The sequence below is a fragment of the Citrus clementina genome, unplaced genomic scaffold (assembly GCF_000493195.1).
Source record: "Citrus clementina cultivar Clemenules unplaced genomic scaffold, Citrus_clementina_v1.0 scaffold_2, whole genome shotgun sequence".
NCBI lineage: Eukaryota > Viridiplantae > Streptophyta > Magnoliopsida > Sapindales > Rutaceae > Citrus > Citrus x clementina.
The window spans coordinates 27400610-27415799 of NW_006262688.1; the positions used below are offsets into that span (position 1 = coordinate 27400610).

Sequence of the window (15190 nt, forward strand, 5' to 3'; positions counted from 1 at the left end):
TTTTGAGACATTTTTATAAACCCTAATGATTTTCAGTAACCGACTATGGGTGCGTTTGGGATTGAGGTTGGGCAGCTGTAGCTTAAAAGCTACAGCACTAAAGTGTTTGGTAAACACTAGCTGCTGTAGCTTTTAAGCTATGTTGATATGATTTTTCATTTGTATAATATAAAATTTATTATATCTTTAATAATTTTATCAAAATTATTATTTAAAATTTATATTTATTATATATTATTAACTTTTGTTTCATAATTACAACTTTTTTTTCACAGCAGCTGTAGCTTAAAAGCTACAGCACCTCAATCCCAAACGCACTCTATAAACAGAAAGAATAAGCCCTGTTGAAATACTGCACTGGCCTTCAGCCTTTATATATAATTAGTAGAGGGATACTGAATTTTGATTGATGGGGGTTGGTCCCACTAGAGCAACCACATGAATTGCGTGCTCCCTCCGTATATTTCAACGAGTGAGGCTATTTACACTCTAAAAATTACCTAAACATTCTTTTTTAATAAAATAATGTATTATAAATTTATCATTAAGGACAATTTATTTATGTGCCAATACAATTTTGAATACTCATATAGCACACTCATTATTCAAAATTTACTTTTCTTGGCAAAAGCCTTAACACTTTTATTTCTAACATCTTAAAAAATACATGCAACAAATTGATGTTTTAAATTATTTTGAGGTCAAAATATATGTGAGCCTTAGATTTTTCAAAAAAATAAAATAAACTGAAAGAATTTCAAAGATTCTCATATTTTTTATCTATGATTTAAAAATAAGAAAATAAAAGCACTCTAAACCTACTAACCCAATCAACCCAGTCAACGTCTTCTCGGTCTTCTTCATTTTATGTGAGATGGTGATTTGCTTTTCAATCGTTATTGAGGGGCAATGAAAGTCCATACTTGTTAGGGGTATTCACAATTAAATCTAATCCGCTCAATCTGTGTGATCTGCAAAAATCTTATCTGTAGAAATCCGATCTGTGGATTGGTGGATTAGATTAGATTGCAAATTTAAAAATCCACAGTTGGTGGATTGGATATGGATTTACTTCTGTAAATCTGTAAAAATTCGTGAATCTGTAAAAAAAATATATTTATTTAATAAAAAGTAAAACTCATAAATGTAGCAATGCCACTTATTAATAAATTAAATAATTAAAGTGTATTAACACCATATTATATCTTATTCGATAATAATATAAAATAAATTAAATTAAATATTTGAATAATTAAATAAACAAATATAGCTTCCTAAACATTAAAAATTCAAAAGCAAAACAAAAAATTCTAAGCCAAAGAAAACATTTTGGCACATAACACCAAAGCTCTACCCCACTGTATGCACAAGCCATCACTATGTCACTTCACCACTTGAGGAGTTGAGGTAATTAAGATTAATTTCTTACCTTGTTGTCAAGCTTTTCAAGCTCTTCAAGTTTCTTAATTTCTTCATGTTACATCAAAACTCTCAAGTTTCAACATTTAAATTCATAATTTTAGTTAATTTTCATGTATTAATTTAAATAAATGAAATTACTTTGTAGATTGGACAAAATTAAAAATTTTTATTTTTTTAAATAAATTAGATTTTTTAATTTAATTACTTCGTAGATTGGACAAGATTAAAAAAAATTATTCGCAAATCAACCGCCAAATAGTGGATTGGATATGGATTGGCCAAATCCGCATCCTATCCGTAGACATATGGATTGAAAATTTATAATCTGCAAAATCGTGGATCAGATATAGATTGATGTCCAATCCGCGAACACCCCAAATACTTGTTGATTTTAAAGATTTTGAGAGTGTAAAAATTGATATTTGATAATTTTTTAATCAACTAAAGCTACTAAGTAAAATTATTTTAAAAAGTTCGTTTAATACTTGACTTAATTCGATTGTTGTAAGTTACGCTAAAATTTTCTTCTGAGAGTGCTGAATAGTTTTACTGATGTTGTAAATTAATTTAAATGGTTTAAATAAGAATTCTTTTTGCTATTTTTAAGAGCGTACAAGATAAATTTAATTTTTTTTAAATTTAATAAATGAGTGTACACAAATAAAGTGTTCGAAGTAATTTTTAGAGTGTAAATAATCTATCCGTTTCAAATTTTTTATCCGCATTCCCTACCTAAATATCGAACAATATATAATAACAGTAAGTACAACAAAAACTGCCGGCTGTTGCAATATTTGATTTTATTTTATTTAGCAATTAACAGATCATTTAAGATAAGAACGACATCAGCAATAATAATAATAATAATAATAATAATAATAATAATAATAATAATAATAATAATATGTTAATAGTAGTAATAAACAAAAAATTAAACTGCCAGCTGTTGGAATATTTGCTTGTCATTTGTTTTTACTTTCAACGATATATATTTAGCAAGTAATAGATAATTTAAGATTCTTAAAAAAAAACAACAGATAATTTAAGATAACAACAACTGCAGCAATAATAATAATATGTTAATAGTAATAACAAACACAAAAAACCTAGCTACTGTAGATTTAATTATTTGCTTGTCATTTTGCTTCTGTTTTTCAAGGTCCAATGGCAAGAGTGACGCACAATTGAATTAACACCCAAAAAAAAAAATGTTCTAGTTGATGGAATATATAACTTTCTTGTCATTTTTCCTTCATTTCAACATTCTCCAGCAAGTTGCTCAGATGTTACCAAGTCAAGGTGGGAGGTGATATGGGCTACGGATCTTCCAGAAAAAGTCAAGATTTTTATTTGGAGGGCTGCTCAAAATCTTCTCCCTACAGTTGGAAATCTATGGAGGAGGAGGGTGGTGAAGGATTATTTTTGCCAAATATGTAATTGCAGAGGAGAGGATGTCTTCCATGCTTTAATAGAGTGCAGGGCAGCTAAAAGGGTTTGGAAGTTGACTGAATTTTATGAGGATGTAACGCAATTAGCTCCGCAAGACATGTTGAGTGTGCTGCAGGATTTAACTGTGAAGAGAAAAAAGAATGAGCTGGAGCTTGTTGTTGCGGTGTGCTGGGCCATCTGGTACTCTAGGAATCGTTTGGTGTTTGAAGGAAAGGAAGAATATCCAAAAAATTCAGTGGCCAGAGCAATTGCTATGGTGGAATCATACAGGCGAATAAAAGTTCCAAATGAACAAAATTCTCCAGGCCATAGCAGAATCAGTCAACTAGAATGGGCAAATCCTCCAAAGGGGTGTTATAAAGTCAACGTTGATGCTGCAATCAATGTTTCAAACCAAAAAGCAGGGTTGGGGGTAGTTATTAGAAACTCTGTGGGTAAGGTTGTTGCTGCAGCAGTCCAAGGAGCTCCATATAGGGGAGATGTGGCGTGTATGGAGGCTGAAGCTGTTCTGTTTGGTATTCAGAGTGCCCAACAAGCAGCTGTTTTCCCAATAATTATTGAGTCAGATTCAAAGGAAGTGGTGGATCTATCCTTAAAGAAAAAGATCAGCAAGACTGAAATTGAGTGGAAAATTACAGAAATCCAAGCAAATCTGGAAAATCAGAATGTGTTCTCGCTGTCATATGTCCCTAGAAGTTGTAACTCTATTGCTCATTCTATTGCAAAGATAGCTCTAGGTTTTGAAAGTCAAGTCTTTTGGCTGGAAAACTTTCCAGAACATATCAGGTGTACTCTTGCTAAGTTCATCAATTGAAAAGCTTTACTTTTCTCATCAAAAAAAAAAAAAAAAAAAACATTCTCCAGTAAGTGATAGACAATTTATGACGACAACAACAATAATCATACGATTAAAGTTATAATTTTTTTTTTTTTATTTATCACTTTGTGAATGTGGTTATAATTTATATTTTACCTTATAACAACTCTAAGATAGCCATTACCGATTTAGGATTTGAAAGCTTCAAATTTAGATAGAAAATATGATATGATCACGCTCCATCTTAGGACGAGTGAAAACCGAAAACATAAAGCATCTTTCCCTCTCATCTGGAAAGCATCTTTAAATAAAGCATGTTAACATTTATTTTAAAAAACACTTTAATAGTAATTGAATCGATAGGAGATTAATTATAAGAAATTTATGAACGATCTCCATGAGATAACTATTTTATTTTAGGTGGTAATTATCCTATTGCTTTTGGTTAACATGTACCTAAAATTAGTTAATTATTTGCGTTAGATTAGGATTGTGGTTATTTGCGTTAGATTAGGATTGTGGCTCATGTTCATTAGTTTTAAGTTTTGTCTGTAATTGTAAGTAGTATTTAAAATAGCAACAGTGCTAATAATGATAGTCTAAAATATTATTTGACAATTATGAGTTGTATTTAGGTTTTATTTGTGATTAAGGTGCTCTAAGTTTTAAGGTATAGCTGCTATAGAAAAAAGTTGTAATTATGAAACAAAAATTAATAGTATGTAGTAAATATAAATTTTAAATAATAATTTTGACAAAATTATTAAAGATATAATAGAATTTTCATCATAAAAGTAAAAAATCATATCAATATAGCTTCCAAACTACAGTAGTTAGTGTTTACCAAACATTGTAACTTGTCCAACCTCAATCCCAAATGGATCCTTAGATGTGTTGATACTCAAAGTACCAATATTATCTATTGGGAGGTTTGGATTTCTTGAAGTTAACCTACTTATCAGTTGTTCATTCGTTTGTTCTTTCTGTTTTCTTCAATTTCTTATTATGGGAAATTTGTGTCTATAACATTTGAAGTCATTTTTGAAAATAAAAAAAGAAAGATTAACAGTTTCCTACTACTGAAATTAATATATATTGTTTACCCTACTTTTTTCATAATATCCAATTCTTAATGCCAAAATTTTAAAGAGAAAGAAGGGTAAATGGGTTATTTGCTTGATACCTGATCTTAGGAATATAAAATATGTATTTATTATAAGAAATTATTTAAAAATAACAAAAAGTACAAGAAAAAATATCTTATTATTAATTTTTTTATTCACACCGAAACTGATATCTATGACTTTTAGTATTTAACTTTTTTTTTTAATTTCAATTTACATGATTTATTTTATTATCATAAATATGAATGGAAGTGTATATAAATTTAAGGGTAATACTATAAAATCATGGTGCAATGATTATTAAGTATTACAAAAATAGTAAAAGTAAGTGGTATAAATTGATATCAGTAGGTAACTGATATCTCCCAAGAAAAAAAAAATTAAACACATTGATTACTACTAAAAATATAATAATACTAATTGTGCTAGAGTGTTAGTTACAAGTAATTAAGAATAATTTAAAAATATAAAGCATCTTTTCTCTTAGGAGAAAGAATCTTTTTTTTTTTGTCTTAACCACGAGGTATCCTGGAGAGGGCTTCAACTGTGGGAGGCACCTTTAAACCCGTACCACAACCCAGACTAGAAATTTCCGCTCGAACCGGGAGGCACATGTTCTTCCAACAAAGGCGACTTCCCTGCGACTCGAATTGGGAAGCAAACCTAGTCAAGCCACTTAAGGGGACTCCATTGCTAGTGGAGCCAACACTTTGTTGGTGGAGAAAGAATCTTTAATTGGTCATATTTGATATTGAGATATTATAGTTTTTAAGGTACAACTGTTGTGGAAAAGCTGTAGAAAAAAACTGTAACTATAAAATAAAAATTAATAATATGTAGAAAGTATAAAGATGTAATAGATACTTAATTTCAATCCCAAATAGGACCATAAACTAAAAGACAAAGTTCATGAAGAAATCAAATGCTGACATTTTCTAATAAAAGAGGGCAATAGCAATGAAATTGATCGGAGATCGATTATGACTAATTTTAAACACGTAAGTGTATCTTTACTGAAAATATATAATAATAATGCCAATCGTTCTCATGTAAGATTAGGTACAACTAATTAAAATTTACATTATTGAAAAATTATAGATATATTTCAACTCAATTACTGTTGGTTTGGAAGTAATTTGGCAGTAATTATCGTAGGTGCTAGTTAATAGATACTTAATTTCAATCCCAGATAGGACCATAAACTAAAAGACAAAGTTCATGAAGAAATCAAATGTTGACATTTTCTAATAAAAAGGGGCAATAGCAATGAAATTGATCGGAGATCGATTATGACTAATTTTAAACACGTAAGTGTATCTTTACTGAAAATATATAATAATAATGTCAATCGTCCTCATGTAAGATTAGGCACAACTAATTAAAATTTACATTATTGAAAAATTATAGATATATTTCAACTCAATTACTATTGGTTTGGAAGTAATTTGGCAGTAATTATCGTAGGTGCTAGTTAATAGATACTTAATTTCAATCCCAGATAGGACCATAAACTAAAAGACAAAGTTCATGAAGAAATCAAATGCTGACATTTTCTAATAAAAAAGGGCAATAGCAATGAAATTGATCGGAGATCGATTATGACTAATTTTAAACACGTAAATGTATCTTTACTGAAAATATATAATAATAATGTCAATCGTCCTCATGTAAGATTAGGTACAACTAATTAAAATTTACATTATTGAAAAATTATAGATATATTTCAACTCAATTACTGTTGGTTTGGAAGTAATTTGGCAGTAATTATCGTAGGTGCTAGTTAACTTAATGCAATCTTTTGAAGTGGTACAAAATGCATGAGTTGGAATCAGCTCACATGGTTAAAGAATAAATTAAATTTTCATGGGCTAGTACCGAAAATCGAAATAATAATAATAATAAAAATACATAAATGGGCAATAATAAGAAGGTTTGAAAGAGTTGAGAATTGATGAACTAACCTGTCCCCATAGAAAAACTCAGAACCCGAAAGAAATGGCTCTGCCATTAGTCTTGATGAAGCAATTGCAGCCTTTTCCAGATACATCAGAAATTTACAACCCATTGTCTCTCTCTCTTCTTCTTATCCTCCTCTTAACACTTGTACATTTGCTGAAGCTCAGCAGAAGCAGCAACAAACTCAACTTACCTCCATCCCCTCCACGGTTACCCATAATTGGGAACCTTCACCAGATACTACAAAATGTCCCTCATCGCTCTTTGAAAGCCCTTTCCGACCGTTATGGCCCAATAATGTTGGTTTACTTTGGCAATTCTCCGAGTCTTGTGGTTTCATCGGCTGAGGTGGCTAGCGAAATGATGAAGACTCATGACATTGCTTTCTCTAACCGTCCCCGCTCCATTGCTACAAAAATTCTGCTTTATGATGGGAAAGATCTCGGGTTTGCTGAATATGGGGAGTACTGGAGACAACTTCGGAAGATTTGTGTTCTCGAACTGTTGAGTAATAAAAGAGTGAAATCAGCTCAACATATTAGAGTCGAGGAAGTTTCATGTTTGATTAATAAAATCCGTCGTTCATGTATTAACGTACATGGAGGATCTACTATCAATTTATCTGAGATGATACTGGCTGTTTCCAACAACATAGCCTCCCGGTGCATTTTTGGTAGGAAGGTTGAAGATGAAGAAGAAAATGGGAGTGGAGAGAGCAAGTTCGGAGAGTTAACAAAAAAGTACCCGATACTTTTGGCAAGCACTTGTGTTGGGGATCTGTATCCATCTTTGAAATGGATAGATTTTCTTACAGGTTCCATTGGTCATTTGCACAAAACTGCTAGAGATTTGGGCGATTTGGTTGATCAAGTGATTGAAGAGCACAGGATAACATTAACTGATGATGATAAAAAGGATTTTATCCATGTACTCCTCCAACTTCAAAAGGATGGCAACGATGGGATAGAGCTCACTCAGGACACTCTTAAAGCAATTCTCATGGTCTCAACCAACCTCAGCTCCTCTGTTTCTAATCCTCTCTCGAACCAACTTGCACACACACGCACTAATCATATATATGGCTGATCAATTAATGTTTTCATGTTTCGCATTGTCAGGACATGTTTGTGGCAGGAACTGACACTGCTGCGACAACGTTAGAATGGATGATGGCTGAATTATTGAAAAATCCAAGTATTATGAAGAGAGCCCAGAAAGAGGTTAGAGGTGTGGTGAAAGGGAAATTAGTTATAGATATGAAGGACTTGGATCAGATGGAGTACTTGAAATGTGTTATCAAAGAGTCCCTCAGATTACATGCATCAGCTCCTCTTTTGCTTCCTCGAGAAACAAGAGAGTGTGTCAAATTGAGAGGTTATGATATTCCAGCCAAAACTAGAGTGTTTGTAAATGCATGGGCAATTCAAAGGGACCCCAAATTATGGGACAGACCTAAAGAGTTCTTGCCTGAGAGGTTTGAGAATAGCCCTATTGATTACAAAGGTCAAGATTTCCAATTCATCCCTTTTGGTTCTGGCAGAAGAAGCTGCCCTGGAATATCGTTTGCTGTAGCTGCAGTTGAGTATGTGATTGCCAACATTTTATACTGGTTTGACTGGAAATTGCCCGATGGTCCAGTTGAGGAGAATTTGGACATGAGCGAAGCTACTGGGTTAACCCTTCAAAGGAAATCACCTCTTCTTGTTGTGCCAACTGTGTACTCTCCTTGATCTGCCTACAAAATATTCATTCTTAATTTTGCTCTTACCGTTGTTGTAACATTCTGGCATAAGCTAAAGTTACCGTTAGATGTGGTAACTAAATAAATTGAGCTCAGTTTATTATTTGATATGAATTTTCTTCTCTGTTCTTGGATTTCGTCTTTGAAGGGCACGATACTATGTATGTCCCCGGCCGGTCAAATATCACATTATTTATTGTGAAATATGAACTAAATACAGTATCTCGACATGTCATATGTTGAGTCTGTAACAGCACGACTTGTCATCTGATAGGCATTTAAGTAAAAACCGACATGAGCCATTGTGTCGTTCTTTGTTTAAGTAGCTCACATGTTTGGCACGTGAGCTGAACAAGACCCTTTACTTGTGAAACGACTAAACCAGAAGCCGTTTTGAACATGCTTAATGAAGGCACGTTGGAAGCACGTGACTCAGTTTCAGCTTAGCGGGAAAAGCCGTTGAGTGAGGAAAACCCAGAATCTGTTTATAAAGAGCTGAAGGTCTGGGTTTTGGTAATCGACCTGAAAATCAAGAGAGGGCAAGAAAGAAGGGAATGAGAGAGAAAGTTTAAGCTAAACTTGTAATCTCCATTTGTGATTGTTCTCTGTAAACTCTTGAATGCAATAAAGTGAAACCACAGAGCTTGTTTCCAGTGGATGTAGGCATCATTCATTTGGTGCTGAACCACTTTAATCCGTGTGTAATTTTGTGCTTGATCTTTTGTTATTCTTGAATCTCAGTAGCTTGATTTCTTCTTGGTTAGTTCTTGATCATAACCAGTGAGTTAAGTGTTCTTGGGGTGGGTTTAGTCTTGATAGATAGGGCTTAAAACACAACATTTATAATACTAGAATATAGTGGATAGAGTGGACCAACTATATTATGGAGTTCATTTACTTATTTATTCTGAGTGGTCCCAACAATTAGGAAAAGCTGATGAAAATTCAGTAGGATGTTATGGTTCTTATCTTATCAAAAGCATAGAGCTTAATCAGACGACAACATATATAGGAATAATGTTAAGAGAATATGTAGCGGGAAAATCCATTGACATGTCTTGAAATAAGGCTGTACACGGGAGGAGGAGGAGAATCCCATCAATTGAGAGAGAAACATTTTAATCCGAAATTAGCCATAACGTCTGAATCCCACCAATAGAAATCATTTACGCATCTTCAGTAAAATTATTTTTTTAAAAATTAAAAAAAAAGAATCAATCTTTTCAGTTGAATAATGCAATTTGTAATGTTTTGTACAAGATCTTTGCAAATCGTTACTCTTCCAGCAAAAACTAAAATAGGTTCTGGTAAATGCACGGCCAATTAATTCAAAGGAAACCCAAGGTGTGATAATAGAGCAAACAAATAGAGAGGTTTGTAGACAATCCAGTTGATTGCAAAGGCCAAGACACGACTTCTAATTCACCCCGTTTGGTGTTGAATGAAGAAGTTGCCATTGGCTGCCGTTGAGGGTAAATATCTATAATCGCCAATCTTTTCATACTGGTTTGGCTGAAAATGGGCTGGGTGAATTTTGCCAACACTGCACATCGATCCCTTTGTTCTGTCTAGAAAATATTGATTGTTATGCGCCTGTCGTGATTGTCCTATTCTAGTCAACATCCCCTCGGGCAATATAAAATATATATACAAAAAATTTCCAATCCCAAAGATTAAAATTCGGTCCAAGGTGACAATTTTATCAAAAGATATTTACGACATTGTAAAAGATTTGACAATTTTATAAAATCTTTGAAAAAGACAGTTTACAACATATAAATTTGTTTCAGATTTTAATAAATCCGATATATATATATATATATACTATGCTTATAACTAATTTTTTAGTCCTGAATTTTAACGTGTGGGAAAATTTGAAAAATCTTAAAAATTGCATGATTTCAAAGTTTTTTCAGACTTAAATACTTTTTAATTTTATCTTGCATTTCATAAATTTTCTAAAAGTTGGGGTTGCCAACACTATCGGGCATGAGCTCGGTTTTCCTTGACACCTAGACATGTAGCAGAATCTTGACTTCTTATGAATAGTACCAAAATTGTAGATTAACGAGACAATGTCATATGACACTCTCATTTACCATATGGTAAGCACAGTCACCTACTAAATCATTTCTCGTATATATAGTCTGTTTCTATTTGTAAAATCTTTTATTATGTCATTAGTTTAATTGATCAATTTCCTAAGTACACCGGTTGTTATCAATCTTTATCAGCATTGTGGTCCTGCCAAATAGGGTGGGCCAAAGTGCCTGGGCTGGCCTAATCCAAGCCCACATGTTTTTGGTTTGACCCTCCACGGGAGGGTTTGGACAAGAGTTTAAGAAAAAAAAAATTTGGACCAGGTCCAACCCTCTATTTTTTAAAAAATAAATTCATAAACTATAATAAATTAAAATCTAAAAATAATAAAAATAAAAAATAAAACTTAAACCCTAATTGATAAACCAATAATGACTTAAAAAACCTAAAATTATAATACTAAACTCTATCTTAAGTGTTAATTAACTAAGGGGGTGTTTGAATTAAAAAAATTTAATATTAAAAAATTAATTCTCTAAGCTTTTACTTTCTTCATTTTCTTTATTTATTATTAATTATAATAATTTGTTGATCATTAATTCACTTCAAGTTTAAAATAATTGAAAGCTTATATCTGCCCAAGTCCATTTTAAAAAAGTATAAGTGTTGGACTTGGGCCTAGGCTTGGAGACGCCCAGCCCAAGCCACATTTTACCATCTCTACTGTCAAATGACTAAATTGTCTGTCAGCAAGCAATATTGGGTGAGTTCATTCTCATGATGATATGAAATATGAGGCTGAATTGATTCATGTAAATTTTTAAAAAAGACAGTCAATATATTCTAAGATAATTGTTCCATGCTTTTTACTTGGCTAGTACCTGAATGATTTGTGAATATGCGTATGCTTCACCAGTTTCAATGCTTAGCTTGTTAGAGAATGAGAATATGAGATATTAGTATTGGAAGTTGAGATTTTTTTTAGTATGCTAGTTATGTGCCTGATAGAAGGCCTTGAATTAAATACGAATATATTTTCGTACTTTGTCCATAAACAGATCCAGTGGTTTTAATCACCAATTCATTCAACAATTATGATGCAGTCAATATAATAACTATAATACACCAAATCTCCTAAGGGTATTTAAGTCTTTTTAATTTTTAGTGATCCTTTTTATCCTAGTATAAATAGAACGATACGTCTTTTTCATTATAAGAGAGAGAAAAAGAGAGATCGGTTAAAAAAGAGAGATGGAGAGACAAGAGAGAAAAAAAAAGAAAAAAGAGAAGAAGAAACTTCTTATTCTTCTTCTTAGTTTTTGCCATAGACAACACATGGGATCAAGTTGTTATTGTTGGGAGAAGTTTTGGAGGTACGTTTTAATTATTGGTTTCTATTAAATTGTTGTGGAGAAGCATGATTGTAATAGAAGTAGAAATCAAAGATTTTACATAAATATGCTGACAGTGAATTATTACGAAAATCATAGTAATTTGTACAAATTGATTTTGATTCTGATGTTTAGGTATGTTAAACTAGACATCGTCTAATATGTTTTGAAACTTGTTTCAAGTTAATCGGATAAGATTTCAATTAATTATGATTTTTCAAATCAAGTCTGAAAACCTAGAAATTTATGATTTCAGTGAATTACGAAATTATTTCTACCATATCTAGACTTCTTCAAAAATTATGAAATTTGGACCAATGATTTTTATATATGTCTAGTATGATTCTGGAAATTTTCATGATTTTATGATAAATAAATAAATTGTTTTGTATTTTTAAAGCAAGTGTGTTCAAAACAGAAAACTGTTTGACAGTATTGATGATGTCTGAAACGTGAATTACTTTCAATCGTTTTGGAAGGAATTATGTTATGAAATTTTTATCAATGAACTTTCAATGTGTCAGCATATGGTCTGTAAAATTTGAGATTCTTCCAATAAGAGAATAATTTATTAAGAATCGGAGAAGTATGAACTGTTATGTTTTAAGGGTCGATTATTGAGGACATTTGAGGTTGAGCTTAGGAGTTGTTTAAATTGAGATATTTGAGGACATTAGAGTTTATGATTGAGATTTGATTATATCTTATGAGAATTTATTGATGATTTTAGGTTGATGGTATCAGTACGCATTTGTTACATGAGGATGTCAAGAGATAAGTAAACTAGACTTCAAAACGAATCACAATAAACAAGATATATGTTTGACTTGTATGAAAAGCCTATTTTGATATGTACGAATATGGATCTATATGTCTTTGCCCATATGTTTATGTGATGTATTGTTATGTGTTGAGCATGACTATGTACTTGGGCATATGTATGTGTGATGGTTCATTGGCATGAACACGAAAATACATTGAGTTTTCTATGAATGAGAAAATGGATTTTAGCAAACGAAATTTCTGTTTTATGAGATTTTGCATTGGGGGCCACCTCTTGAAGTTGTGTGGGAGCCACCTCTTGAGACTATGCGGGGGCCACCTCTTGAGGGACAGAGCACTGTAAAGTGCCACGCATGGTGCAAAGTGTCACGCACAGCACAAAGTGCCACATTGCAGGATACGTATTTCATCGAAAGAAAATGAAAAAGTTTGAAAGCGATAGAAAGAGATTTTTATGAAATTATTTTACAGTATTTCTAAAGATCATGGCATATCATCCATCTGCATTATGTATAAGTATGTATGTACTTTCGTATAAGAAAAACTAGTTTACTTACTAAGTTTTATACTCATTATAGTTTATTGTGATTCCGTTTTCAGAAGTCAGGATTGATTCGTGATGAGTGAGAAGATGGATTTGAATTGAGGATAGTAGATGGTTTGGTTAAGTTTTTAAGTTATCCCGCTGGCTTTTGTATTTGAGGCTCGAAATTTATCGGTTGTAAAGAGTTATTTTAAATTCATATGTGAGTTGTGGACATATTTGCCCTTAGATTTCGGATTGAGGTGTTACAATAACTACTATGATCTCAATTTCATGTCCTTTCTCTGTGTTACAGGTACATGCTTAAGCTTGTATAAACTGAAACCCATCTAGTATTAATTTTTTTAACTTTTCTTTTATTCTTCACTCTGTAAGCGATTTTTTGGGTTGTTCTGTTTGTAAGCATAAGACATAAACCCTAACCTTCAAAGGAAAAATCACTTTCAAGCATCACTTCTGGAGAGATGAAATTAACCTTGTTGGATAAAAGAAAAGCGTGATTGTTAAGGGTTATTGCCATGTACAATAAGGACTTTTTTGGGGGCGCGGGTGGGGGGGAGGGGAATGTCCAATTTCATTATTTGAAAAGTTGATGTAAATGCCAAACACCCATGGCCATGGCTATTTGGATATAGAAGTTTCCCCATTTTGTATCCTTCTCATAGAGTATTAGAATTAAGAAAGTAGTATTATTGAATTAATCTTTCTTTTCTTTCACGAAACGGATTATAAGATTGGAAATCAATCCTAATGATATTAGGATTTAAAATACATAACTAATAACGACGCTTAATTACCAAAAAAAAAAAAAAACCAAACCCTTGAAAACCATAAAAATTCATATTATCTTAAACCGTTGTAACCTTGCACACCCATCAACACAGAGTTGACATCAGATTATAACGTGAGTATAAAAAAGACACAAAGTGTTGTTCATTAATGGCGAGCAAAATCTTCAATTAAGTTTTATGTTCGTCCTCATTCCGACCAACTGTTATTGTGAACCGCAACAACATTTGGAAATAAAGTGAGAGTATTTGACAGCATGGAGATGCCCATGATCAGCTGGGGAAATTATATACATCCAGATTGATGATATGGAGGCGTTATTAAGTCATCATCATCTTGTGATGGTATTATTTGCGGTGTGTTTTCGGAGATGAAGATTTAACAGTTGATGCAAAACATGCGATGAGACAATATCACAATGTCGTGAAATTATTGCTGAGAATTCCAAGACTGTAGCTAACAAGTCGGTGCTGTTTGTTGTCGAGGTACATGTTATCCGTGTGATAATTGTAGAGAGGGAGCAAGCTGTTGAGCTTTTGGGGAGCCTGAAATATATAGTGAGTGACAACTCTAGTGATGAAGAAAGATGTGGTATTTGTTTCGACAAGTCTGTGGCTGGATCAGCATTGATGATCCTCCATTCATTCTGTTACCATCCTTTTCATCAAAACTGCATCACGCAACGGTTCCAAAGGTGTTAACATTGCGGATGCTGTATTACCGGCTTTCAAGAAGAATAAAAGTAAAGCTATTGATTGTGTTAGCCTTATGGGCCAGCCGCCACCCTGAGGACCACAGAAGGATGAAGTTAAATTGCTTAATGTTGGTTTTCTACTCACCCATTGATTTTTTAAGAAATATGGCAACTTTTATTTTAAATTTTGGTAGTTAAGCATGCTCAAGTGCCTCGATCAACGGATTGAAATACGACAAACATTTAATTCCAATCATTATTTATTCCCAAAAAAATTGTTTGAATAATAAGCTAATTATGATTTTGACAGTATGTGTGAAAAACTTTATCGATTGTTTGTCTTAATTTGAAATTGCGTAAAATAGACTTTATACAATAATACACTGGCTTTTAAGAAGTAAAGCATACAACAACGTACTTGATAATAATTATGATAGTGA

The 15190-nt window shown here is 32.4% G+C and overlaps 2 protein-coding genes across 2 annotated transcripts; both read left to right on the top strand.

Moving 5' to 3' along the window:
• Positions 1 to 45: 45 nt before the first annotated feature.
• On the top strand, positions 46 to 3685 carry LOC112101029. The gene is made up of 2 exons (XM_024190925.1): positions 46 to 49; positions 2694 to 3685. The coding sequence occupies exons 1-2, from the start codon at positions 46 to 48 to the stop codon at positions 3683 to 3685; spliced, it is 996 nt and encodes a 331-aa protein (XP_024046693.1).
• A 3122-nt stretch (positions 3686 to 6807) lies between these two features.
• LOC18052683 (cytochrome P450 71A1) lies at positions 6808 to 8498 on the top strand. Its single transcript, XM_006448140.1, has 2 exons — positions 6808 to 7770; positions 7887 to 8498. Exons 1-2 carry the CDS (start codon positions 6808 to 6810, stop codon positions 8496 to 8498), a joined length of 1575 nt encoding a protein of 524 aa, XP_006448203.1.
• Positions 8499 to 15190: the final 6692 nt, after the last annotated feature.